The sequence below is a fragment of the Canis lupus genome, chromosome 3 (assembly GCF_011100685.1).
Source record: "Canis lupus familiaris isolate Mischka breed German Shepherd chromosome 3, alternate assembly UU_Cfam_GSD_1.0, whole genome shotgun sequence".
In the NCBI taxonomy this organism is placed as follows: domain Eukaryota; kingdom Metazoa; phylum Chordata; class Mammalia; order Carnivora; family Canidae; genus Canis; species Canis lupus.
Window position 1 is genome coordinate 52,988,248 of NC_049224.1, and position 27,081 is coordinate 53,015,328.

Here is a 27,081-nt window from a genome sequence, read left to right on the forward strand (position 1 = left end):
ACCTGTGAAATGGGAAGCCCAGAGTCTACCTCCCTGGGTTCAGTGAGCCACTGTGTGCAAAGCAAGTAATAGCATCTGCACAGAGGCTCAGTGAGCTAAGACCTTTCTCTGAATCTCTGCATATCTCCATCTGTGCGTACTGCCACTCCCTCCTTCAGTACCCCATCTCTGACACCCCTCGGATCCCAGGCACCTCTCAAACTGCTCAAGACTCAGCCTGGCCCACAAGGAACCAGCCACAGGGACAGAGAACTGCCCACCTTCATCTCAATGGAACCTAGAGGCCACCTCTTCCATCCCCTCTGGGGTTCCTGCCTCACTTACCCATCCTTCATTTTAACGGGCCCAAAAGGATATCCCAGAGCACAACTCAAGCTGGAAATTTCTGGAATTCATGAAGAAAGCCCCGCACTGGTGGTGGAAGTGTTCCCAAGGCCTGGGTGCCTCACATCCCCAGGCCTGCCCGCGCCTTGGAGAAGGGTCCTGGTACCTCCTATTTTCCCAGCCAGGAGGCCTGCGGGTTCCCACATTACCACATGAATGGGGCACAAGCCCCTGGTCCACTCGAGCAAACAATTTGGCTAGCAAATTGACATAATTATGAGAGACAGAGAGAGGAAAGAAAGCGGCCCCCACCTCCGAGGCCCCCCAGCGGGTGGCTCCCGCCGAGCTCCTCCCTGGCTTTGTGGGCCGGGCGCTCAGGGCTGATTAGAAACCGTGTGGCCTTTTCAAGAGCCCTAAGTGATTGGCCCCCTTAATCTGATTACAATTTGCAGAGTCCCTCCAGCCGCCTCTGAAGGGCCTTTCTCAAGCACCCTGCTCGATGGTGCGCGCGCGCACGCATACACACACACACACACACACACACACACACACACACACACTTAGCACCCACTCGGGCCTGCTGGTGGGGGCTAGGCTCCTTTGTCCATGCTTTACTTCTTCAGTTAGGGACCTTGAGCGGCCCCAGTCCCCTAAAGGTACACCCTAGACTTCAGATACATGCAGGGGGACTGGGGCTGCCCTAACACACCAGGTCACCTACCTTTAGAGTCCCACACAGATATACCGCCCAGACGAGGGGCACCTGAGGATACGCACACCCCATGGGCACACCTTCCCCAGCACCCATCCTTCGTTAGAGGCCACTCTGAGCGTCCAGCTCCATGCTGTGTAAGCCCATCAAGGGCGGCCCTGTCTCCACAGCAGCTATATTTCTGGGGCTCTTCGAGCTGCTGCTCCCAGGGGATTAGGCCCAGCAGGCTGCCTGGACACCGCTCAGCCACAGGCTGCTCCCACTGCCCCCCCTGGGAACTCAGCCCTCCACAGCCACTTTGTAGCTCTTAATCCCCAGCCTCAGCCACAATGGCTCCTTTTCCCATACTCGTTCCTGGCTCTTACAGGCTCCAGCCTGGCCTCCCACCCCTAAATGGAGCACCCCCCCCCCACCTGGGGGGGCAGCAGCTTAAGATGAGGGTGGGGTGGGGGGCAAATCTGGGGCCAAAGCAGAAAGAGGCAGAAGATGGCTCTGGCCTTGTTAGCTAACCATGCATCCTCACAGAGGAGGAAGTGGGGCCCGAGCAGGTGGCTCTAGCCCTCCCAGGTGATGTCCCAGCCTGCTGCACCCACATACCTCAGGCCCTCAGCCTGGAGGCCCTGAGAAGTGTTTTCTCCACTTAGGAACCCCACTGTCGGGCAGCCCCGGTGGCACAGCGGTTTAGCGCCACCGCCTGCAGCCTAGGGAGTGATCCTGGAGACCCGGGATCGAGTCCCACATCAGGCTCTCTGAATGGAGCCTGCTTCTCCCTCTGCCTGTGTCTCTGCCTCTCTCTCTCTGTGTCTCTATGAATAATAATTTTTAAAAAATCTTAAAAAAACTTAAAAAAAAAAAAAAGGAACCCCACTGTCTTCTCAGACTGTCCCACAGACCTTCTGGTGGCTGGAGCCTAGGTTGAGATGTTGGAATCAGAAGGACCTGCGCCCCAGTCTCACCCTAGCACCATCTTCAATAACTCTGTGACCTTGGAAGGGTTACTTATCATCTCTGGGCCTCAGTCTCCCCACCGGTGAGATGGGTGTGATACAAGCTTTCTCTCAGGGTGGCATAGGGTGCTTCCAGCAGTCAGCAGGACACCCGGCACACAAATGGCATCAATCTATGGCTGCTGCCACCATGTGCGAGTCAAAACCAGGAGGAAACCGGGGGTACAAACACTGATGGGGGTACAGTCTCTGCGCACCCCTGCAGCCCTGCTGGGAATGCCAGGCTCTGCAGTCCTGGGGGTTTTCCAGGACAAGTCTCGCAGGCCACAATTTTTAGATCTTGTCCTTGATCATGAGACGCAGAGCGGGTCTGGGCAACAGCGGTCTAGACGCAGGTCTCTACCTCCATAGGGCCCCGGGCACAGGTCCCCCAGGGCAGCCTCACAGCTCCCTGGGACGACCCCCTGGACCCGCACAGCTCCCAGGACCCAGGTCAGGTGATGGGGGGACGGTGGTGGCAGGGGTCCCGCCCCGGCCTTCTCCGAGCCCGAGCCCGAGCGCGGTGCTGCCGGGCTCCTAACCCGGTTAGCCGACCTCCAGGGGCTCCTCTCCCCGCCCTGGGCCGGTCTCCCGGGACCGTCTCCCCCGTCCCGCCGGCGCCCAGGCCCCTCCCCCGCCCTCGGGGGCGTGCCGCGGGGCGGGGCCGCCGGGCCGGGGGGCGGGCGGCTGGGGCTCGGCTCCGCGGAAATGAAAGCCGCCGCTCCGCTCCTCGCCACGCCGCACCCCTGCCGCGCCGCCGCGCACCTCCTCCTTTGTCACAATGTTTTTCAATCCGGTGAAGCAAACTGTCCAATTAGAGCCGGCGCCTCCAGCTTCCATCTTTGCCGACGTTTAATTAACATGCTCCTCTTGGCAGCTGCTGACAAGTTCCAGAAACAGGTTGTAAAGGGTTTTTGTCTTTACCCAGCATGGAAAATGAGGGGTGTTACATCGCGGGAACATGAATAGGTTGCATTTCAGCTCCCTCCTCCCCCCCCTCCGGCACGGAGAATGAAGGCCTGAGTGTGTGTATGTATGTGTGAATTGTGAGGGGGGCGGGGAGGGCGGATTTGGAGGCAAGAGAGACCTCCTCCCTCTCCCCTCACCCCTTCTTCCCTGGAGTCTTTGCTCCACAAAGGATCTGGATTCTGCTGCGTGTCTGCCAGCTGGCACACTTTGGCCTCACGGCTCTGCTAGCCATAGCAAAGCTCGCTATGTTGGTTCCCATCTCTGGGTCTTTGCCTGGGCTGTCCCTGTGCCATCCTTCTGGTAAACTCCTATTCAGCCTCCAAAACCCTGCTCAGGTGACCCGCTTTGGGAACCCCCCTGGGCATTGAATGGCGGTCAGGGTTTAGGGTGGATGCTCGGTGTCTGGTTGGTCCTGTGAGCTACACTGTAAACCCCCTAAGGGTACGAAGTGTGTGTTACTCTGACCAGGGTGGTGGCTGGCGGTAGGAAGTGGGGAGACCTAAACTGCTGTGGAGGGAGGGAAGGCTTGCTTGGCAGGGAGGAAGGAGGGCAGGGTTGGGGTAGAGCCATTGGCTCAAAGGAGCCTTCCCCTCATTCTCCCACCCTGCCTGAGTGCCCTTGTAATGGGACAGGGTCAAATGAAGGTCACAGTTTTCACAATGGGTGTGTTTCTGGGATGGTTGATGTGAAGTAAGGAAGGGCCTTGGAGAGAGACCCCAGCCCAAAAACTGAGCCTGGCAGGGGGCACCAAGCTGGGGCAGCCTCCAGCACCCCAAATTCTTCCTCTTCAGGCCGGGATGATTTTCCTTGCATTGTGGGTGGCAGCTTGGTGTAGGAGGTCAGGACTGCGGCAGGAGGCCAGGCCTCTTGGGTCCTTTTCTCCCTCAGATTGGCCCTGCTGGAGCATTCATACCCATTCTACAAAGAACACCAAGGACATTTATTCATGGAGGCTGCCGTCTGCGTGGCACAGAGTGGTCTGGGGGACCCAGGGAGCAAGGGAGGTGCTGGCTGAGGGGCAGGCAGGGAGTGGAAGAGCCCAGCAGTTGGTGGCTGGCCTCTGAGTTGTCTCCTAGGAGGGCCCGGATCCACTGCCAGCTCCCAGTCCCTCTCCTGCCTGCTTTCCTCAAGATGTGGCCACCAAGACCACTGATGGCAGGCCTCCTTGCAGCCAGAACCTGGCTTGGATGCCCATTTTGTCTATAACTCTTCCTTCTCCATTCTCAGGCAGGCCCCCTGGGATGAAGGGGAAGGGAAGGGAGGCACCCTGGGCCAGGCCATCAGGTGGGGTGCTGCTCGCCTTGCTCTTGTGTCCCCAGCTTGGTCAGCACCGCTCCTTTGGGAGCACCAGGACAGTCTGTGGAGCCTGCAGGGAGAAAGCCAAGAGTAGCGGGCCATTGTAGGGTCCTGCTATAGATCGTTGGGCACCTTTACCTTTTCAGGACAGGGTGGGCTTTAGAGGCAAGTGATCACAGCCTTGCTCTTCTCTATCCTTAAATCCTGACATCCTCTCCTGCCATATCACTCAGCCTTTTGCCCCAGACACAGCTCTTTCCAAGCTCTGGCCCCCAAGGGGATCAAATAGTGCTACTGAGGCAATGGTAATGACCTGCAAGGACCCCAGTTTCTCCACGTGTACTGTGTGGACTCAAAGAGGCTGAACTTCTCTGAGCCTTAATTTTCTCACTTAGAAAGAGGAAAATAGTTGCACCTGTCATGTGGAGCTCTCTGGAGGGTTAGATGCAAAGGCACAAGAAAGGGCTTGGTGCATTCCACAGAGGAGCAAAGAAATGTGAGCTGATGGGAAGAAGAAAGGAGGTAGAAAAGGAAGGAAGAACTAGCCTGAGCTGATTGGGTGGATAGAGCCAGAACTGTCATTTCCACTGGAAATTGGGGCTCTGTCTCTGGGTGAGGAGATCCTCAAAGTCACAACCAGTAAGCAGCAAAGCCAAGTGTGTAGCCAGGTGACCTATACATTCCTTCCTGGTCAGAGTGCCATCCACATATTCGTGTGCCTGCTAGGCTTGCAAGGAATCCGATCCTGAGGCCACCAACCCTTGTGTGCCCACTCCAATCCAGGCAGGAGGGGTGGAAACTCACATCCTCATGTCTTATGCTTTCTTTTTGCCCTTTTGGTGGTGGCATCCAGTTCTTAGAGCTGGCCCGCCCCACCCCCGGGGGACAATCTGCCTGTGCTCACCTGCTTCTCACCTGCCCCGGGAATTTAAGGTTCTGAGGGCTTGAGGGTAGAGTCCTCAGGATGTAAGACCGTGCTTTTCGGCTCCTCAGGCATCTGCAGAGAGAGGACGGCAGCTCCAAGGACTTTGTCCCAGGCCAGGCGGGTGTCCCTGGTAGAACTAGAACAGCCTGGGCAAGACTGGAGCAGCGTATGGTGTGTGGCGAGCGCCACCTTGTGATCATTGTGCAGATCGCATGCCGAAGAGCAGGGCCGTCTTTTACACAGGTATCGTGTCCCCTACACCGGGTTAGCCACTGTCCAGGGTGCTGGGGCACTGCGAGGACGAGACAGGGTCCTTGTCCCACTTAGAGCAATGGAAAAGCATTCAGGTGATGAGCACGGTGACAGTACGATCTGTAAATGCACACAAGGGGCTCCTAACACGCCTGGGGGGAGGGAGATTCCGGTTGTGCTGAACCCACTTTTGAAAGATGAGTAGTAGTGTGCCAGGGAGAGGCAGCATGGCAAACTCCCACTGTAGGCAGGTCCAAAAGTGAGGTGGGGTGAGACCTAGGGGACGCCGGAAATGGATGGGTAACTGGAGTGGGGATGGGGTGGATCAGCCTTGTCTTGGCTTCAAGGCTTAGATTTGATCTTAAAGACCTCATCTTGGGACACCTGGGTGGCTCAGGGGTTGAATGTCTGCCTTTGGCTCAGGGCATGATCCTGGAGTCTCCGGATCAAGTCCTGCATCAGGCTCCTTGCGTGGAGCCTGCTTCTCCCTCTGCCTGTGCCTGCCTTTCTCTTTCTCATGAATAAATAAATTATATATACATATATACACACACACATATATATACATACATATACACACATTTAATTTATTATACGTATATATACATATGTATACGTATGTATATGTATACATATATGTATACATATATGTATATAATAATAACATACATATATGTGTGTATATATACCTATATCTATTTCTTTTTTTTATATATCTATTTCTATATCCATATCTATACCTCATCTGAGGTCCTGGGGGACATCTGTCTCATTCTGTCCTCTGGAAAGCCACCTCATCTCCCAGGTAAACCACCCAGTTCCAGGGGCTGAGGGGATGACCTGATGGTGGCTCACTTCCACTGACACAGAATTAGATCTCCAAATCAAGCACCACTGAATGGTATTCAGCAGATAGAAGGTGTGAACTTAGAATAAATGATAAAGATCAAAACAGAACCACGAGTGAACTTCTGTGTATGGGAATTGGTAAGATTTTTTTAGTTTATTTATTTCATTAGTGTTAGAGCCATGTGATTTCTTTCTTTTTTTCTTTTTAGCAATGTTTTTCTTTTTTTTTTTTTAAAGATTTTATTTATTCATCATAGACATAGAGAGGCAGAGACACAGGCAGAGGGAGAAGCAGGTTCCATGCCAGGGGCCTGATGCGAGACTCGATCCCGGGACTCCAGGATCGTGCCCTGGGCCAAAAGCAGGCACTAAACTGCTGAGCCACCCAGGGATCCCCAGCCATGTGATTTCTAATTGTGGTGTTTAAAATAGTTTAAATTCTGGCTGTAAATATGGGATGAAAATGCTGCTAAAAAGAAGAAAGTTTATTAAGAATGTAATAACATAGAATATTATATAATAGACAGCAGGATCCCAAATTGGGCAAATACTCTCTGCTGTGTAAGAAAAATCTGGGCAGATTATTTTTTTTAATATTTATTTATTCATGAGAGACACAGGCAGAGGGAAAAGCAGGCATCCTGTGAGAAGCCTGATGTGAGACTCAATCCCAGAACCCCAGGATCACAACCTGAACTGAAGGGAGATGCTCAACCACTGAGCCACGTAGGCATCCCAATCTGGTTGGATTAAAAAAAAAAAAAAAGACTAGAAGGACATATACCCAAAATATTAGTAGTCCTTAAATGAGGGTGATGGGATTTCTTTCTATTTTTTTCCCTATTTCCAGATTTCTCTTAATGGGCTTCTACTTATTTTATAATAAAAAGATAATTTAAAGTGAATGAATTCAAAAGCATTATTAGTTATGAACATGAAATTGGTTTGTAGTTGGATATCAGTGAAAATTACTTGGAAAACTTCTGGTGTAGTTTTAAAAATAGCCATATGAAAGGCAGCAATGGGCAGATCTTTGTCATGGGGCCACAGACATAGGTGAGGTCATGAGGTCATGAGGAGAAGGAAGTGCAGATAGCTGTCACCCCGCACCATCTAACGCAGGTAAACATCTCTAACAATGATCCCTCAGAAGGGGGGCCTGCCTGAAGTCACAGAAAACCCAAATTGTGGCATATTTTTAAGGAAACAGGGGCACTTGGGCAGCTCAGTTAGTTAAGCACCTGCCTTTGGTTCAGGTCATGATCCCGAGCTCCTGGGATCAAGTCCCTCATTGGGCTCTCTGCTCAGCGAGGAGTCTGCTTCTCCCTCCTGCTTGTGCTCTCTCTCACTCTCTCTCTCAAATAAATAAATAAAATCTTTTTTTAAAAAAAGTTAAAAAGAAACAGAGTTCTGTGACACCCTACTACTTTCTGCTTCTAGAACAATGGTTCTCAAGTTGGGTTTCTGTACTGATACTTCTCTGGATGCTTAAAGCAATGGAATGTCACAGAACCCCATTTCTAGACCAGAATCATCTGGGAACTGATGACTAAATTGAAATTCTGGGTGCCTGGGAAGCTGCATTTTTACAAGGTCTCCAGGTGGTTCTTATGAAGTCTGAAGCTGAACACCACATCGTGGTTCTTAACCTGGCTACATATTGGACTTACCTGGAGAAGCTTTAAAAAAAATTTATAATGTCCAGGCCCTAATCCCAGACCAATGAACTCCAAGCCTCTTGTGGCTGAGGCCTGGGCTTGGAGTGTCTTTAAGGCTTCCCAGGTGATTTCAACGAACAGGGAAGGGCCATGGTTCTCAGAGGTAGGTGTGGTTTTCATCAGAGACACGTGGAGGGCTTGTTGAACCATAGTGCCGGGGCCCACTCCTGAATTTGGGATTCAGGAGATCTGGGCGAGACTCAAGAATCTGTATTCCTAATAAGTTCTCGGATGCTGCTGCCGGGGAGCACAGGGGACCACACTTGGGGAATTATTGCTCTAGAATAAAGCCTTCAGCTCCCAGGAGACACAGCCTCTGGATGGAGGAGCAGGGTGATGCAGGCTCTGTTCCCAACCCTCAGCTTCTAGTCCCTTAGCAGCCCGGCTGAAATGGGCAGGGTCTGTGGAGAATTCCATATCTCCCTTTGTGCAGATGAGCAAGTCCCTGGAACTCACCTCCCAGTAGATCGCATCCTCAAAGCAGTTCTCATCAGCAGGTTGTCCCCAGAACGGTAATTTCAAAATAATCCCTAGAGAGAGTTGGGAGTTGCACGAGGTCAGGAACCCCTTCCTCTCAGCCTACCCCGCCCTTTCCCGTTAGCTAGGAAACACCACACACACACAACCCAGTCCTCCAGCCACAAGTACAGAGGATTCCTGGGAGCTCTGATCTGACATCTGGTACATGCTCTTGGGTGCCCAACCCATAGCAGCCCCACCTTCTCTGGCCCAGCCACTTCCACTCACCCACGATGATGCCGCCCACCAGGGCCATGGCCAGGGACACAAAGAGTCCAGCAGCCTGAAACTTGCCCTGCATGCTTGGGGTCCGGTTAGTCTTGAATCCATCAAAGCCAAAGGCTTGGGTAAGCCTGGGGTGGAGATCGGGATAGGTCAGGGCTCCACAGAGAGGCCAAGAAACCACTTGCAGTCGCCCCACAAATGTGGGTAGGCACCAAGGCTCCATAAACCCTGGCCCTGAACCTTCCCATGTGCAGTGGACAGATCAGATGGTCCCTAAGACGCTTGAGGAAGAACAGAGGTTGGGGAGAGAGGCCCATGGACAGTGGTTCAGATTGGGGAAGGTTAGGGATAGAGACACTCTGTTGGACCCCAGAGGAGCAGCGGGAAGGAGGAATGAAGGACAGAGGGAGCTCAGGCTCCCCTGCACCTCCTCCATACTTACCCATTTACTCCATACACATCAGTGTTGGCACAGGATGCTGTCACAGCACCTACGATAGCGCCGATGATGCCGGGGATGCCATGCAGGTTGTGAATGCCACATGTGTCCTGGACCCGCAGCCGGGACTCCAGGAATGGCTGGATAGGAGAGACAGGTATTGCTCAGGCCCTGGGCTGTGGCAAGGGTGTGGGGGAAGCAAATACATGGAGCCCCAGGATTCTCCAGCCTCCAGCCCCTTCCCTAGGGAGCCCCCCACCTCCTGTCAGGAACATAGAGGCCCCCGGATTCTCCAGCCCTCAGCCCCTGACCTGGGCCCCTCACCGTCAGGTACACAAAACCCAGGGTGGAGACAATGCCGCAGATGAAGCCAACGATGAGGGAGCCATAAGGCATGAGCATCATTTCAGCCGCCGTCCCCACGGCCACCCCTCCTGCAAGCGTGGCATTCTGGATATGCACCTGGGTGGGGCAGGCAGGGTGGGCTGGGGCTCAGTCCTCTCCCAGAGCCCAGCACACTCAGTGTGTGTGTGTGTGTGTGTGTGTGCGGGTGCATATGTGCACATGTGTGCTGCACCAGCAGTCTGGCCATTTCCCATGGGCACAAATCAATGTACTTGTGTCCTTGCAGGTGAGCCCTCTTGGCATGTCTGCACGTTCCCTCTCTATCTGTATGCTCAGGCGTGCACGTCTGACGGTCCCTACACGCATATATGCTGACGTCAGGACCTGTGGGGCCTACGTGCAGAAACGCCCGTGCTGACATCTGTGGACATACAACAGGACCAGCTGACTTTCTCTGAGGCCCTACCGGCACCAGGTGCTATGCTGCCTGCCATGGGAATGATATCAGTACATTTCTACAAAAGCCCAGGAGGTAAGAACAGTTCTCTGGATGTTTGCAGAGGAGAGAAGGGAAACCACACATCTAGCAAGAGGCAGAGAGGTATCCTGATTCAGGTCTGTGCGGAGCCAGAGCCCCTGACCTTGAATCTGTTCTGTGTCCTTGTCAGCGTGTGTCTGATTCTCTTCCCCCTGATGCGTGTGTCCCTACCTCTCTGTGTGGTGAGTGTCCAGTGCATCGAGGGGCTCATGGGAGCATCGTGGAATAACAGGTACTCCTGGCAGTGTTCCAGCACACATATACCCGTGTCAAGAAGCTAGTGTCAGACTATGAAATATAGAGGTGGTCTTCTTTTTATAGAAAAATCTATCAACACCTATGGGGCTTGGCCCCTCCCCACTAGTGACAGAACAATCTGTCCAAATGGTGTGAGAGGGAGGACACTGTGAAACCATACCCCCCTATAAACCTCCCCAGGGGAGTGGACGGGCATCAAAGGAGTTCCCTTTCTGAGTATATGGCACGGGGCAGGTGAAGGCAGCTTTAGGAAGGCTGAGGGGCAGGAAGCCCGGGTGGCTCAGCAGTTTAGCGCCACCTTCACCCAGGGTGTGATTCTGGAGACCCAGGATCAAGTCCCGTGTTGGGCTCCCTGCCTGGAGCCTGCTTCCCCTCTGCCTGTGTCTCTGCCTCTCTCTCTCTATGTCTCTCGTGAATAAATAAATAAAGTCTTAAAAAAAAAAAAAAAGGAAGTCTGAGGGCCAATGTTTGGAGGATCCAAAGCCTGGCAGAGGGGAAGTGCCCCTGACAACCCTACTGGGCAGGTCTGATGGGGTGCTCAGCCCAGAAGAGGTGTCAGCACCCGAGGTGGGGAGAAGGAAAATGAGAAGGAAGAGCCACTCATCCAGGGCAACCAGTGTCACAGAATCTGGGAATCTGGCTCTAGGCTCTGCCAAAAACTAGCTATGGAATCTGACCAAATAATTTCTCTCCAAAACTCAGTTTTTTCATCTGTAGGATGGGTGTGATAATCCTGATGCTGTCTGCCTCACAGAGTTGCTGGTAGAGCCTGATGATCAGTGCCCAGTGGGCTCAGGTCATACTCACACCTTCCCCCAGAGCTCTCCAGGGTACCCCCCACTGCTCACCATGTCCAGCTTGCCTTTCTTGTGCAAGGCACTAGATAGTGCCACTGAGGTGAGCACGCAGGCTGCCAAGGAGCAGTAGGTGTTGATGGCAGCTCGGTGCTGGGCGTCTCCGTGATTGGACACAGCTGAGTTGAAGCTGGGCCAGTACATCCACAGGAAGAGGGTGCCTGGCCAGACCAGACAGGGCCCGTGGGCCCAGGAGGTGTTAGATGGGACCCACAGAGCTCAGGCAGACATCCTGTCCTTAGTTCCAGAGATGTCATTATGACTCACACGCCCCAGCAGTTTCACACCCCTGCAGCTTTACTCATGCTGTGGAGTCTTCCCAGAACATCCTCCTCGCCTTACTTATTATTACCTAACTTCCACTTGGCCCTCTACTCTGCTCCAGAAAGTCTACCCTGGCCCCATAACTGGGCTAAATGCCTCCCACCCTACTCCCATGGCACCCTGAGGGAGGATCTTTTTCCCTACTGCAGGGAGATTATCTGGTAACATTGCCATCTCTGCCATCACCCTGTGAAGAGCTCCTTGAAGGCAAGGCTGGGTTTTAGGAGACCAGAGTGGGTGGTTGATATGTATTCTCTGGAATGAACGGACATAGAAAGTAGGAATTCACACCTTATACTAGCCTAGGGGATGGAGTGACCTGTTCCTGGTTACCACTTCGTCTGCTTTGTGGGATGCTAGGGAAAACAGGATGAGAGACCAACTTCTTCCAGCCCCATAGGAAAAAGGGACAAACATCTGGGATCCTCAAGGTGTATACAGGCAACACTCTCTGCCCTTTCCTCAAAGGGAACTGCCTTCCACCCACCAGACCATGTGGGGATCAGGTGTAATTATGGCAGCCTGAACTCCTCATGGAGACCCTCACCCATTATGGTGGGTCTCACTCCTCATGGTGATCCTCACCCATCATAAAGGTCCTCACCCAGCATGGCAACCCTCAGGCATCATGATGGCCCTTATCCATCATGGCCATCTTCACCCATCAAGGTGGCCCTCAATCATTATAGCAGCTCTCACCAATCATGGCAAAGAGGTCCGAGTGGTACACAGAGCTCTGCCTCTCCTTGCTCTGATGTAGGCCGGGTCGGTAGAGGATCCAGGTCACTGTGAGCCCAAAGTAGGCGCCAAATGTGTGGATAGTCATAGAGCCCCCTGCATCCTTCACCTGGGGTACAGGGATTTGTCAGGCTCTTCTCTCCCTCCCCTCTATTGGTACTTTCTTTCCCCTCCCCCATGAAACACACACACACACACACACACACACACACACACACACAACTCCATCTGTCTCTGACTCCAGAAGCCCAGGACCCCCACAGACCAATTGGTTGGGAAGGGGAGAAAGTGGGGATCCCTGAGCCCAGGCTGTGAACCTGTCGGCAAAACACCAGAGCATCTTCACCCAGCAGATGGCATTGCGCCTAGATGGGGAAATCCGGCTTGGATGCTCCATCACAGAGTGGGAAGAGGAGAAGCAGAGCTAAAACCCAGGGCCGCCCCCTACCTGGCTTGTCAGCCACTAACTTCCACCGTATCTTAATTCCTGGGAGCCCTTCCCTTCCTTCCGGGCCTCTCCTCTCCACATTTTTTCCCCCCCAACCACTCCCAACCCAGCATCATGCCATCTACACTGTCACTCCTCATCTCCCCAGCATCCTGCTACAGTTCTTGCCCTACACCTCCCAGCTGTCCTACCCCCACCCGCCTACCCCATCTCCACACTCCTCCCCTCTGTCCCCTGCAGTCAGAGCAGACAGATTGGTTTCTTCCTCCTCTGTCCCTTCTATGCCTCAAGTACCTCATTCACAAAGTGGGGGAGATTGCAGTGACTTAGCAGGGCTGTCTGGATGGTGAAACTAAACTCGTGTAAAGCACCTGGTGAGCGCCTAGTACCCTGCAGGTGCTTGGTTGACCTGGCCTTCCTTCCCATGTCCCCACCTCCCCTCTTTATAGCATCTTCTTCCTCCCCACTCCATACCAATCTCGGGGGAAACTCTAATCAGAATCACACTCGCTCCTTTACTTTAGTTGGGGAAATCCTGCCAGAGAGGTAAGCATGTTATCCAGGGTCACACAGCTAGTTGTGGAGTTAGTGGTTGATGGAGCTGGGTTCCCTGGTTACCAGCCTGGCAGGTGCCTCTACTGGCTGTGGGACCTGGGGTAAGCCCTTTAACCTCAGCTTCCTCTTTTGTAAAGTGGGAGTAATGATTGCGCCTATCTCAGAGATGAGGATGCATGAGATCAGCCATGTGACTCATTCAGAGCAGGGCCCAGGCAAAGGCAAGTGCTCCTTACATGTCAGCAGTGATTGTTGTATTTTGACTTGGCACAGAGACAGGCCCAAAGGCTGTCGTGCATGGAAAGAATTTCTGTAGCAAGCTGAGAGGATTTTTGAGGGCCTCTTCACTCAGGTCCAAGATACTACATTATCAGCCTATTTCAGATAATGCCCATTGGCCCCACTAGCTTCTTTCTTCTCCACACCTCCCACGCCAGCCAGACCCCAAGGCCAGTGTGCTCAGCTTCTTTATATCTGTCGAACTACCACCATCTCCTTGTACTACCCCAGTCCCTGTCCCATTATCCCTCACAGGGTGACAAGGACAGCCTCCTAACTGGGCTCTCTGCTCCCAGCTGTTCTCCTCACCACAGCCAAAGCAGCATTTCCATTACATGTGTCTGACCGTGCTGCTCCCCTGTCTGAAACCTTCCATAGCTCCCAATGACAAAAGTTGAGACTATTTAATGCCATCTCCAGGAGTCTTGATGATCCATGCTCCCCCCTCATTATCCCTCCAAGCCTTTCCTGCTCCCCCCTCCTCCAGCCAGGTGGAGCCACCAGAGACCAGAGACCTTTCACAGTGGGCCTCCCTCAAAGCCTATGCACTCACTGTTCCCTCTGCCATACTCTTTCACCTGGTTATTTCCCACTTGACTTCTAGCTTTGACATATCTTTCTCCAGAAAGCCTCCCTGACCTGCCCTGCTGATTCAGGGATCCTCCCTCTATGCCACAGAGATCTGACCCCACTCCTCATCACACTGCATGGTTACTGTCTATTTACTTCCTGGCTCCCTCACTAGATTGCGAGCTCCTTGGAGTCTAAGTGAGAGGCCTGCCCACCTCTGTATCACAGTGCCTGGAGCATTACCTGCCATGCAGTCAGACTCCAAAATGCATTTACTTGACAAATATTTGTTGATCACTTATTAGGCATTGAACTAGGTGCTGGGGATACAGATGGTCTGGACAGATCAAGTTTATTGGAGAAAGAGAAACATTACAAAGAAAATAAACCAAGTCAATGTGAGAGAGAGTGACTAGGGGTAGGGGGGCCAGTAAGATAGAGGGCAACACTGTGGGGTGGGGGGAGAATCTGGGAGGGCCTCTCTGAAGAGGTGATATTCCATCTGAGACCTCAGTAATGAAAACAAGTGAGGGATGAGCATTACAAGCAAAGGGAGTAGCAAATGCAAAAGCCCAGGGGTGGAACCAAGCTTGATGTGTTGAGGAGCAGACAGCAGTGTGTGGCCAAAGCACAGAAAGATGAGGAGAGAGTAGATTATAAGCTTGGAAGGAAAGGCTAGGGGCAGACCATGTGAGGATTTATAGCAAATTTGGATTTTACTCGAAGTAAAATTTTAAAACCACTGGAGGGTTTTAATCAGGAGAATGGTCTTACATGCATTATTGACAGGCCTCCATGGAGATTGGCCTGAGGTAGTGAGTGGGGCAAGGATGAAGATAGGGAGATGAGTTAGGAGGATGAGATATGGTGGTTTGGGCCAGTCTGGTAGCTGAAGAAAATGGCAAAATGAATGACTGAATGTAGTGTGACCTAAAAGAAAAAAAAAAAAAAAAACACTTCTACTCCTTGTGGGGGGTGGGAATATTCCAGGCAGAATCCAAATGTAGAGGAGTTGGGGGCTAAGAAATGGATGAAGTCCCTGAATGGGTGGCATCCTGCAAAGGTGCCAAAGATGTATCTGAGCTAGAGTCAGAGGTCTAAGGTGCCCCTTACTTGGGCCATTGAATTGGCCAAATTCCAGGGGAATGATTCCTGCCATAGTCCATGTGAATGTCATCTCTGGAGTTGTGCAGTGTGCAACCTATGCAGCTGTACATGTTCACTGTGGCCATTCCCTTACAGATCTTCCCTTACAGATGTGCTCCCCCCCCCCCAATACACTGGATCCAAAAAAAAAAATACACTGGATCCTTCTCTTGGCAGAGCAGTCTGGGAATGAGGTGTGTGTGTGCTCAAGAGCAGGTGCAGGAACACACATTCTTTCCATCCAATATGCAGGAAAGAGAAAGGAGGGAGAAAACCACTATAGGAGGAACCGCTGCTTTGCCCAGGTGTTGGACTGATTTGCTGGGTGGACCACCATCCCTGTCCAATAAGTGTCATCACTCTCCCTTTAGAGATGAGGAGACTGAGGCTCACAAAGTTAAGTGACTGGCCAAGGTTGAATTGAATCCAGCTCACATGCCTCCCAAGCCCTCTCTTTCTTTCCTTCCCTGCTGTTACCCCAAGTATCCCCCCACCCAGTTCTGAGCCCTGCTCACCTCTAGCAGATTGAGGAGGATAAACTCATTCACCGAAAAAAGGGTCACTTGGAAGAGAGTCATGATGAGTAGCTGAACAGGGCTGACTTTGCCCAGAACTGCCCCGAAGGCCACACAGACAGAGCCCACGCAGAAGTCCGCATTGATGAGGCTGTGGGGAGACAGGTCAGGGGAGGTGCTGAGGCAACAGCAAAAAGTGGCACTCCAAGTCCCCAGGTTGAATCTGGACGTTCGTCGTCTGTGAATTTGGGCTCATGGCTTAACCTTTCTGAGACTCAGTTTCATGGTGTGATCATGAGCATATCACATCTTAAAGCTACTCTAGGAATGAAAAGAAATAGCACATGAAAGGGCCAGCACAGCAGTGACCATACCAGATGCCATACCCTTCCTCCATGGCCCCCATCCCAGTGCTCCTTGCAGGTAGCTTGTGTTCAGGGCACCTAGGTCGTCTGGCTGCTATTATGGAACATGCCCCCATATTTGGGGGCTTGCCCTGTCCTCCATCCTCTATATGCTCTTCCAGAACCTCTTCTGACTCCCTCCTCTTTCAGGAAATCTTCCTCGATTCTTCCATGCAGATGTGGTCTCCGCCTCCAGACCCTTATCTCTCACTCTATACACACCTCTCCTGCTGGCTACCAGGCCCCTGCTTGGGTTTGAGCTCTCATGACCTCCTCTTCACCTTACCTAGGAGAGAGGTTCTGTGTCCAGGGAAGAGAGAGAGAGGCCCTTCTGCAGGAAGTAGGGAGCTGGGGGCTGGGTAGAAGGGGGTAGGTAGACCAACAGAGAGAACAGAGGTAGAGGAGCATCTTGGTTCTCCTTAAGTCTGGACCCTGAAGGGGTGGTGGAAGGGGAGGAGAGTGGGGGGTGGGGGTGAATGGGTGACTTGCACTGAGGGGGGCACTTGATGGTTTGAGCACTGGATGTTATTCTGTATGTTGGCAAATTGAACACCAATAAAAAATAAATTTATTATTAAAAAAAAAAGTCTGGACCCTGAAAGCCCAGCTGGGCAGCAGAGGGTTGATGAAGAGGCGGACATCCAGGTAGATGTCATGTAGCCAGATGAGACCCTGGTTCCATCCACATGGAAGGCCTGCCTAATCCAGTCCTTCTTGGGCTCAGCCAGTAGCAAAGCTGTCCTGGATTCCAAGACAGAGTCATGAGAGTCGTTCATGGAAGTGGGGCAAGGTGTGTAGGGACAGTAGAGGCTACTTTCTCAACCCATTCACATCCAGAGGAAGGGCCCCTTGCCCCATGCTGAAATGTGTGTGTGTGTTTGTGTGTGTGTGTGTGTGTGTGTGTGAAAGAGAGAGAGAGAGAGAGAGAGAATCAGGAGCGAGAGGTGAGAAGCTGGCTAATTGTAGGGCCAGGGTGTAGAATGGGGGCTGCTCTGTCGGGGTCCCTCCCAAGATGAGGATATTCATTGGAACATCTCCTCCACTATGAGCCTTGTTTGCTGCTGAATGAATCATGGCAGTTACTAAGTGCCAGGCACTGAAATACCCTTGTTCAGTACTGCATATGCCTTCCTGTGCCATGCCCAAACCCGAGGGGACAGGTACTATTACTAGCCACATGATAGGGTTGGAACAGAGAGGCTTACTAGAGAGGCTGAGTTATTTGCTCATGTTCCCATGACTGTAGCCAGAAGACCATCTGACAGAGGTGACCTCAGAAAGAGAGGGAGAGGCCCGTACTTTGGGCCATCAGCTGCCAGGAGATAGAGGTTTGCCTGTCACATCCCAGGAGGTCCCCAGAGGCTCGGGGAGAGCCTGCACAGGGCATCCCCCTACAGGTGGGACCTGGGGTACTTTTCAGCAGGGCAGAAGCCAGGAGGAGGGTCTGGGGACAACCGGGTCATCCAGGCCTTAGCACAAGAATTGGCTCCAGCTCAGTGGCTGAAAATCAATTCCCTGAAAGCCAATTTGCCAAAACTCAATTTGTCAAGTGACCAACTTGCCAAATAACTGATTCACCAAAAACTCACCAGCTCATAAGTGTATGATAATTCCCTTTGACAATTTTTAAAAAGTCGTATACTTTTGTTTTTCATTTAGCCACAGCTCTTTTGCTTGGGTGACAAGGATATCCCAGGTGTTTCCATACTTTAGGTCTCGGGCTTTGAGACTGAGACTTTCTTGTGTGTTTTGAACTGCATGGTGATATGCATGTCAAAGATCTTACATACAAAACACTAACTTACTGGTTCTAACACATCTTCTATCTAGTCATTTTTTTTTTTTTCAGTTTCAGTTTCTCTTAAGTCATGGCTTCACTGATTGGCTTGTGTGAAGTAATATCTGGCAAGTATTTGGCAAATGTTTTATGTTTCAGACACCTGGTCTATGATCCCCGGTGGGTGCCCTCTAAGTGACAGCAGGGGTTTGCACGTTGAACGTGGTTTTCTCTTTTTCTAAACACATCCAGCAGGCTAAGGAGTGTTCATTTGCACATCCGCCCCGCCTCCAGACCCCGCCCCGGGCCTCGGGGCCCGCCTCTCACCCTAGCCCCACTCCACCCCTTCCCCGCCCCCCAGCCTCCGGCCCGGCCCGGCCCCGCCCCCTCGGCCCCGGCCCCGCCCCCGCTCACTTTTCCACGCCCACGCGAATGTAGCCCCGGTAGTAGGAGTGGAACCAGCCCTGCAGGAGCAGCGCCCACTGGATGCCGAAGGCTGCCAGCAGGAAGTTGAAGCCCACGGAGCTGTAACCGTAGCGCTGCAGGAAAGTCATGAGGAAGCCGAAGCCCACGAAGATCATCACGTGCACATCTTGGAAGCCTGTGGGGAGAGCGCAGTCCGGGGTCTCGGTGACCTAGCCCTCCCTCGCCCTGGGTCTGGGCCAGCGCTGCCTGGCGCAGTGCCTCTGTCTTCCGGGGCCACCGACCCCCCAGGTTGCCTCCGGAGCCCCCTCCCCACCTCTGCCTGCATCTGGATCCCGGGGCTAGGTGCAGTCAATGAATAGTTCTGCTGGCCATAGAACAGCCACTACCCCTATCTTGTCCTAAGGACCTCTGGAGGGGGCTGGGCTGGGGGGACCGAGGTGAATCCCCCACACTTTAGACCGCTTGTTCTGATGCCAACAAATGCCTGAGCGCTCCCTCAGGAGATGACAGCCTCCTCTCTCCACCCTCACCCAGGGTGGAGGTGGGCAGCTGGGCATTTGAAATTGGGGCCGGGCTGTGGCTCACACCTAGAATCTAGGGCCTAGAACCCAGACTCTCTGCAGCCTTGCTCCTCAACTCCATTTTTTTAGTACAGAGAAGTTAGTCTCATCTGGGCCTGAGTCCCTGAGGGGCCAAGCACATGAGTTGATCACCTCCCTCAACCCACGAATGTCACATTCCACCTCCACCCCCAGCAAGTGCACTTTCTTGCACCACGAGACCCGAATTTGGATCCTAGTTCCTCCATCTGGCAGATGACTTTGGAAAGTCAGGTAACATCCTTAGGTCTTAGTGCCTTCTGTAATACTTTCTCACAAAGCCTGCAGAGATTAAATGTGGATGTGTGGGTAAACCACCTAGCAGTGTCTGTCCCACTTGCTCAAAATGGACAAGTGTCATTATTTACTGTTGCTTTATTTTTATTTATTGTTACTTAGGCATAGGCTAACTCTGAGTTTTGTTTTTTTTTTTTTAAGATTTTATTTATTCATGAGACACAGAGAGAGAGAGAGAGGCAGAGACACAGGCAGAGGGAGAAGCGGGCTCCGTGCAGGGAGCCTGACGTGGGACTCGATCCGGGGCCTCCAGGATCAGGCCCTGGGCCGAAGGCAGCACTAAACCACTGAGCCACCTGCGCTGCCCCAATTCTGAACTTTTCTACAAATTCTAGAGTCCCAGAAAATAATAGCCAAGTGCTTTAGGAAACAGTTACAAAAATATAAGGCCGTAAGAGGAACTACAGATGCCACAGGAGCCAGATTGAAGGTTTCCCACTGCCCAAATCTGGGACGATTTGAGCACCAAAATTATGTACTGTAATGAATTAAAAGCATTACGAAATAGGAACTCAGAATAGGAAAAAAATGAGATCATGGGGAGGGCTCTTGCTTGGAACAGAATGCTGAGGGCCAGACAGTTAAATGTGGAATGAGCACTGAGGTTGGAAAATCGTGATTTTCACAGTAAAGATTCCATCAGTGGGTGCTAAATCCAGGGAGAAATTTTGATGAAGAGCAGAACATTTGCATTGTTTTCAAGAGTCTCCCTTAGATGTGAGTTGCAAGGGATTGAAAAAAAAAAAAACCCCAGAAATTATGGAGTGGAGAAACAGGACTACATCTTCACTGGGTGATCAAAATTAACGTCACCAATGAGAGACAGGTGGGTATCACGGGCCTTCAGATGTGATACTCTGAAGAAGACCTATCACCTGTATGGTCTTCCAGCCCAGCAGGCATTAGCCCCATCTACTCACGAGGAAGCACCAAACAGTAAAACGAGTAACAGACTGTTAGAAAGGAGGGGGGTGGTGAGGCTGTCTTCTTGAAAAATGTCAATGTCGTGGAAGACAAAGAAAGGCTGCAGAAACATTCCAGGTTAAAAGGAGCTAAAGAAATATGCCAAGTACGTTCAATACCTAGCTCCAAACTGGATCCTGGATTGGGCAGGTGGCATGCAAGGAGAGCTGTAAAGGTGGTTACTGACCCTTACTGTAGGGTCTCTGCCTGTGGCCTTGCCCTGCCTGGGATGCTGCTCCTGCAGCACAGCCAATGACCTCTATTCCTGCAGTTCTCAACAAAGCGTCAGCTCATCACAGAGGCCTACTGGACTCTCTAGTTTAAAGTTGGTTCTCCCCCTCCCAGCCCCCTCTTCCTTCCTTTTTGTTCTTTTTATTTTATTTTTTATTTATTCATGAGAGACATAGAGAAAGGCAGAGTCACAGGGAGAGGAAGGAGCAGGCTCCCCATGGGGAGCCTGATGCGGGACTCGATTCCAGGACCCCGGGATCATGACCTGAGCCGAAGGCTGACGCTCAACCACTGAGCCACTCAGGTGCCCCCTTTTTTGCTCTTATTACAGTCTGCAGTTGGGTATGTTTGGCCCGCTAGAGTGGTAAATGCCCAGAAGGCGAAGCTGTGCCTGTTTTCCTCGGCCCCATTGTCCCCAGCACCTGTGAGAGTGCCCTGGAGACTGTAAAGATCTGTGAATGAATGATGACTGTTGTCACCTCAGCAGTACCCAAGGGTGCCAGCTGAGCAGCAGTCAATGAGCCCCAGGTAGGATTTCACGGGCAAGAGAGGCTGCAGGTTCTCTCCAGTCTGACACCTCCTGCCCACGGGGGCAGATAGCCTGGCTAAGGTGGGGGCAGCAGTGCTTATGCTCCAGCGGCCCTAACCTTGCCTGTTCCCAGCTGCCCCTTCTGTCCCCCCATCTCCACCCCGCCCCATGGCCCCCTTGGCTAGTGGCCACCTGGAGGTGGCTTAGGGGAGAGGCGCTGGCACACTGCAGGATACGTATGGGTGGAGGGCATACAAGCTGGTGCAGGAGAGCCATGAGTCTCACCCCAGTGTGGTGCCCTGAGCTGCTGTCTGGAGGCCTGTGCAAATTTGCAGGAACAAACAGCAGCTCAGTGTAGGTTTCACGATGCATGCAGCTGATTTTCGTGCATTATCGCGTTTTATGGTTTATCACGTTTCCAACTGTTGTGGGGGAATCTGAGCTAATGCGTGTGAAGCACCATACGTGGCATTATGGTTATTCTTGGGAAGAACGGATGGGTGGCAGACTGGAGGAGAGGTGTGAAAGAGGGAGGTGACATTTTCAGACTACAGTTCCAAGCAGTGGGGATAGGAGCTGGCAGGAGGGCAGGGCTGCTGCTAATAGATGCAGGGAATTAGGAGCTGGTTGTAGGGGGGGGCTGGGTCTAGTGCTGGCTTTGGGGTTCAGAGGACCACAGTGGGGAGGGTTGGGGAATCGTGAGGGGTGGCAGGGCAGGTGGAAGGAAGGGAGGCTGGCTGTGCGGGGTGGTGCGGGGACCTGAGACGGGGCAGGCCCCGCAGATGGAGCTGTGACTCAGAATGTAGGCACACTGATGGGGAGACAGCAGTCGAGAGCTGGCCTGCCTTTGAAGCTAGCAGGCCGGACAGGGAAGGCAAGGCGCTGGCAGGGGGTGGGAGGAGCCCCTGGGTAGAGGAGTGTCACAGAAGTTTGGTGGCAGAAAGGAACCATATGGGCAGGGGCTGAGGGTGGGTGTGGTGGGTGGGGGGTACCTCCTGGGGCATATCTGAAAATTCAGGGCTGACTCCCATTCTCAGTGCACGGTCCCTGCCTGCCCTGTCTCGCCAGTTCTCTGACCTCCACAACTCCCGGGTGTCCTGATGTCTCTCTTTGCCTCTCTCTGGGGGTGTCTCTTTCTCCCTTGCTCCCACCTCAGGCCCACAGACACCAGCTTCTCTCTCCTTGGGCACCTCCTTGTTCCTTCGCTTGCTCCCTTTCTGCTTATCTCCCAAACTGGTCCTAATTTAGAACCCCAACCTACTACTTGATTAATTAATGTTTTATAAAGTTTGGGGCTACCTAAACTGCGTTTAGTAGTCATGGTTTGAGGATCCCAATTGTGTGACCTTTGGGAAGGACATAATCTCTCTGATCTGCAGTTTCTTTTTCTGTAAAGTGGGGATAGTACTTGTGCTCGGGTAGTGCTCACCCCAGAGCTTCGTGGTGCACATTTAATGACTTCATCCAGCCCTGGGTATAGGCCTGCCTCTTTGGCAATCGACCAATTCACTATTTCTCTTTTTCTCGAAATTTCAAGTCTCTCCCTGTGTTTTGCACTGAGTTGGCAACTTGTTGTAGATCAGTGGAAGTTGATGAAACACCTCCCCTTCTCCCTCTTTCCCCAGCTTGGGGTGACACAAGCAGCCCTGCTCTGCCCAGAATCTGTCCTCTCAACCTGGAGACCCAATCACCACCATCATGGAGCGAGGCTGGCATGCTGGCTTGCAGCCACGAAAGCTGCCACCAGGAGGCACCAGCGCATAGCTGTTCCACTCTTCACCCCTTGCTAGCTCACACTCTCCCCTAACTCCAGGATGGGTCCCTAGTGAAAGGAGCCTCATCTCTGAAATCTGAGGACAAAGTTTCCCATGCTGCTGGATCACAGCACCCTCCTCCACCCTGCTGCACCAGAACAGAAAGTGGTGCCCTGCCTGGTGCAGCCTGGTGCTGTCTCCTTCCCCTTTTCTGTAGTCCAGCCTAGCCCAGCCCAAACTTTCTTTGAGGCCTCCTGGCTGAGTCCCTCGCTCCCCCAAGGCTCTGTGCCTACCTCCCCCACATCTCAGAGCCAACCACAGAACCACCCCATCACCACACAGTCTCCTGGCGATGGCGCAGAGGCCAGAGGTTGGGGGGGAAAGCAGGTGGGCTGTGGGGTGGGATGGCTCAACCAGTCCCTGCCTGTGCCCCTGACACAATGCTGAGAGTCCTGGGCAAATCTCTAACCTCCACTTCTGACACCACAAGATGGAAAGAAATGCCCTGCCTGACAGAGCATGCAAAAAGCACTTGTAAGTGGGGAGAGCACAAAGGAATTTAAAGGCTATCATCGTTGAAACTAATATTCAGGGAGAGGTTCTTTGGCCCTATCTCTAAAGAGACGCTAGGCCTCCACTCACATACCGTCGGTGTTGGAGCACTCACTCCCCTCTGAGGACACTTGACACCAGCATTTACTGTCCCTTCACTTCATGCCACCAGATGTTCCCCACCAGTCACCTGCCATCTTCAATTTTCCTGGAAAGCCAGTGCATTAAATAACATTCCCACTTCATGGATGAGCACTGAGGCTCACTCCACTTAAGTGATGGACCCAGATCCGCTTAATTCCAAAGTCCATGTTACATTGCTCTCTGCTTGTGGGAGAGCTTGTCCTTTATTAAATGGAGCTGAATCTGAGATGCAGTTCCCAGGATTGCAGAGTGAGCCTGGCTGCTGTGGCCTCACGAAACAGTCTTTCAGGTGTTGAAACTATGGCATCCTCTGCCCTGGGTCATCTCCTAGAAAGGTGTCCTGTTCCTCCTTCTGCCAAGTTTTAGGATCTTAGACTCCGATGGCTCCTCCTCCTCGGGCCAACCCCCGCCCCCCCAACACACACACACACACACACACACACACACACACACAGCCAACAGCCACATAGGTCCCAGAGCAGCAGCCCATGAGGAAGCTCTGTGTTCAGCAGCCAGTGCCTGTAGCACAGGCTTCTGAGGGCACTGCCAGGGCAGGTCCCCAGCTGGCTCTGTGCCTGCTGCCTGCCAAGGGGCCCATGCCTGGGAAGCAGTCCCAAGGCCTTTCTGAGCCCCAGCCTGAGCCAGTCGGAGCTGGACTCCTCTGGAAACCAGAGATGCCCAGCAGGCTACACTAATCCCCTGGGTAGGAATGGGGCCCATGCAGGTATTATGTTGACAGCTAAGACCCAAGAGCCCAGAAGGTACCACAAGGGTCTGACCTCATCTCATGCCCCTGGGAATTGCCACACTGGAGCCCACTTGTGCCGAGAGGCTATGTGCTCTCTAACTCCTGACCATAACCACAATGACCAAGTGGACCTGAAAAGGATCTGGCAAGAGGAGAGGGGGAAGATGAGCCAGGATGAAGGAGAGAGGTCTAGGAGCCCAGGGTCCTACTTTGGCTCTTTGGTTTTCTAGCCACTCCCCCTCTCTGGCCATAGTCTCTTTGTCTGTAAAATGGAAGTCCCAACAGTGCCCTCCTTGTGGAGTGGTGGGGGTGTCAAAGGAGAGAACACATGCCTGCTATCTTACATTGTTCCACTATTTGCCAAGGAATCCTGAGGCCAAGGGTCTCTCCCTGTACTTCTCTCCTCTCTGTCACTTCCTATGTGATGACCAAGAGCTTCCTAGCACCCATAGGGGAAATGGCAGGAGAAACTCAAGCCCTCTTTCATGGCTGGGGCTGTCTCATCCCCCTTAGCAACCTCCCTTCTTTCCCTTTTGCAAACCCTACCCTTGGGCCACTCTGCACCACTCCCAGCAGCCTGCCCTGCTTCCCCCCTCCTCACTGTTGCACCTCCTTGCAGGAAGCTGTCTCAGATCTCTTCTGCCTAGAGAAACTGACACCATTGAGGACAGGGTATGGGGATGCTCTCGATGAGTCTGGGAGCCCTTTGGGGTCAGAGACCCAGGATGCACATCCAGAGTGGCCATAAATCTTGGTCTGTTGGAAGAGTCATGATTTACATCTGTGTCCTGGCAAATTAATACTAGCACAACTCCCTCACCTCATCACTCTCAAAAGTGTCATTGATTGAGAAATTATATGGCCACCCTATAGGTAAGCGATTGTTGAATAAATGAAGGTGGATGTGGACGGAGTGGGGATAGGTACTGAGGAGATGTGAGGACTGCACCCCTCTTTGGGGAGGTTCTGAGCTCCTATTATTTTAGGGCTTTGAGACTTTCCATCATTTGGATTCATCAAAGAACCTATTAATTATCGAAGCCCATGGAAGACCTTGCCTCCCATGCTTTGCTGAGAGGCTGGCTTTATGGCTAAGAGATAAGCAAGAACGAGAGCAAAGGAGTGGAACTGGCAAAGGAGGACCTCAGGCTTGCCTGCCTCTTCATTTGCTGGGTCAGTCCAAGGAGAGTAAAGGGGTCTGTGAAGGGCAGATTTGGAGATAAATTCTAAGGCTACAGCTGTTAAGATCTGTTAAAACATGACCCTGAGTGGAGCCCAGTAGCGGCTGTGGTCTCAACCAGCACAAGGCACACTGTCCTTCTGTCACTTCCCTCCTTCTAGGCACCATATTTCTCTTATTGTAGACTGTGTTGGGTTAGCTTTTTGGCAACCATTTAATATGGCTGGCTCCCACTGAGTTGGCATCCCCCTCACCCTTGTCTTTATTCATGCAGGTCGCCGTCTTGAATGTATGCAGTTATTTGTTTGGATCTAGGTAAAATGTTATTTCTGGAGGTAAAGACTCCCATTACTGAGGGAGTCTAGGGAACGCTAGTTGGCATAGGTGGCTGTTGCCGATAAGCTTTAGAGTCCCTGCCGAGACTAACAGTCCACCACCATGTGAGCACCAACAATTGGAATGAATGTCATCAGCTGCTGGTATATGGCATGGAAAATCAGAAAGCGCAAGGGCATGGAAAGAGCCCTGGGCTAAGACTCTGGAGGTTGGGCCAACCTGAGTGACCTTGAGCCAGTTTTTCCAACTCCTGAATCCTAGGGCATCTGTGCTTTAGTGCTTCTCCAGTAATTGCTCCATTAGGACGTGAGGGCTCCATGGCCAGCACCATGGCAGAGCTTGACAGGCACTGTGTCACACCAGCCTCACCCCAGCCCTTTAAGGCAGGTGCTCTTATTGTCTCTCTTTGACAGATGTGGAAATGGAGTCTTGGTGAGGTGGACACGTGCCTAAGGTCACCCACCTGGTTAATGGCAGAACCATGACAGAAGTGAGGTCTGGCGATTCCAAAGCCATGCCCTTAACCACAGCACCACAGACACCAGAGAATTCAGGATGTTGTTCTTCCTCTCCAAGCCAGAAGGGGGTGGGTGCCACCATCCCACACATGCCTCTCCACACAGCAGGACTGGCAGGTCAACGAGCCATCCTGCAGCCTGTGACATGGGACCTACCCCCTTCTGTGGAGAGTACGGGCACAGTTGGACAAGGGAGCCGGGTTCACTCCCTGGTTGGTGACTGAGATGGGACTCAGGACAAGTAGGGCTCTATGCCAGGGAGGCTGGAGGCCTTTGATGGCACCCCCAGTGAGCTCCCCCTGGTGAGTTTTCCCTATTACCTGAACACAGGGAAAAGGAGTTGGTGCACATGTGGCCACTTCTCAAGCGTGCTCTGCAGAGCCTGGCGGGTGCCCAGGTGGGGAGGCCGGGTGGGGAGGGCCAGGGGGCTGTGAGCAGCTGCCTCCTCCACCCTGCCCGGCCCACCCACTGTTCCCGAGGAGCAGCAGGCCCCGCAGGTGCGCGGTGAGGCAGGGCTCGGCCCCGGAACCTGCCTCCGGGAACCTGCCTGCGAGGTGGCCAGACTTACTCGGGTAGCGGTAGTAGAATTCATTCTCCATGTCGCTGGTGGAGTTCTCAGCCTCCTTCTTGTCGATCCAGTGGGGATCGGCATCCATGTCATAGCGCACAAACACGCCGAACAGGACCACCAGAGCCACCTGCAGGAGCAGGCAGGTGACCGGCAGCCGCCAGCGGAGATTGGTGTTCCAGACCATGCTGCGGGGGGCGCTGGCCAGGGAGGGCGGCGGGCACTTCGGACCGACGCTCGCAGGCCGGGGAGGCTTATAAGACCCGGGCAG

General features: G+C 52.8%; 1 protein-coding gene and 1 long non-coding RNA gene across 2 annotated transcripts; one reads left to right on the plus strand and one right to left on the minus strand.

The window, feature by feature from the left end:
* Nucleotides 1–3,907: 3,907 nt before the first annotated feature.
* On the minus strand, nucleotides 3,908–27,081 carry RHCG (Rh family C glycoprotein). The gene is given in 11 exon segments (NM_001048022.1): nucleotides 3,908–4,357; nucleotides 5,192–5,284; nucleotides 8,488–8,561; nucleotides 8,779–8,903; nucleotides 9,218–9,354; nucleotides 9,539–9,676; nucleotides 11,204–11,370; nucleotides 12,233–12,380; nucleotides 15,785–15,935; nucleotides 18,380–18,566; nucleotides 26,811–27,081. Coding segments are annotated over 10 exon segments (1,383 nt in total). The 5' UTR covers nucleotides 26,998–27,081; the 3' UTR covers nucleotides 3,908–4,357; nucleotides 5,192–5,215.
* On the plus strand, nucleotides 5,139–18,132 carry LOC111095222. Its single transcript, XR_005357060.1, has 3 exons — nucleotides 5,139–5,455; nucleotides 9,846–10,091; nucleotides 18,038–18,132. It is a non-coding gene; the product is annotated as an uncharacterized LOC111095222 (long non-coding RNA).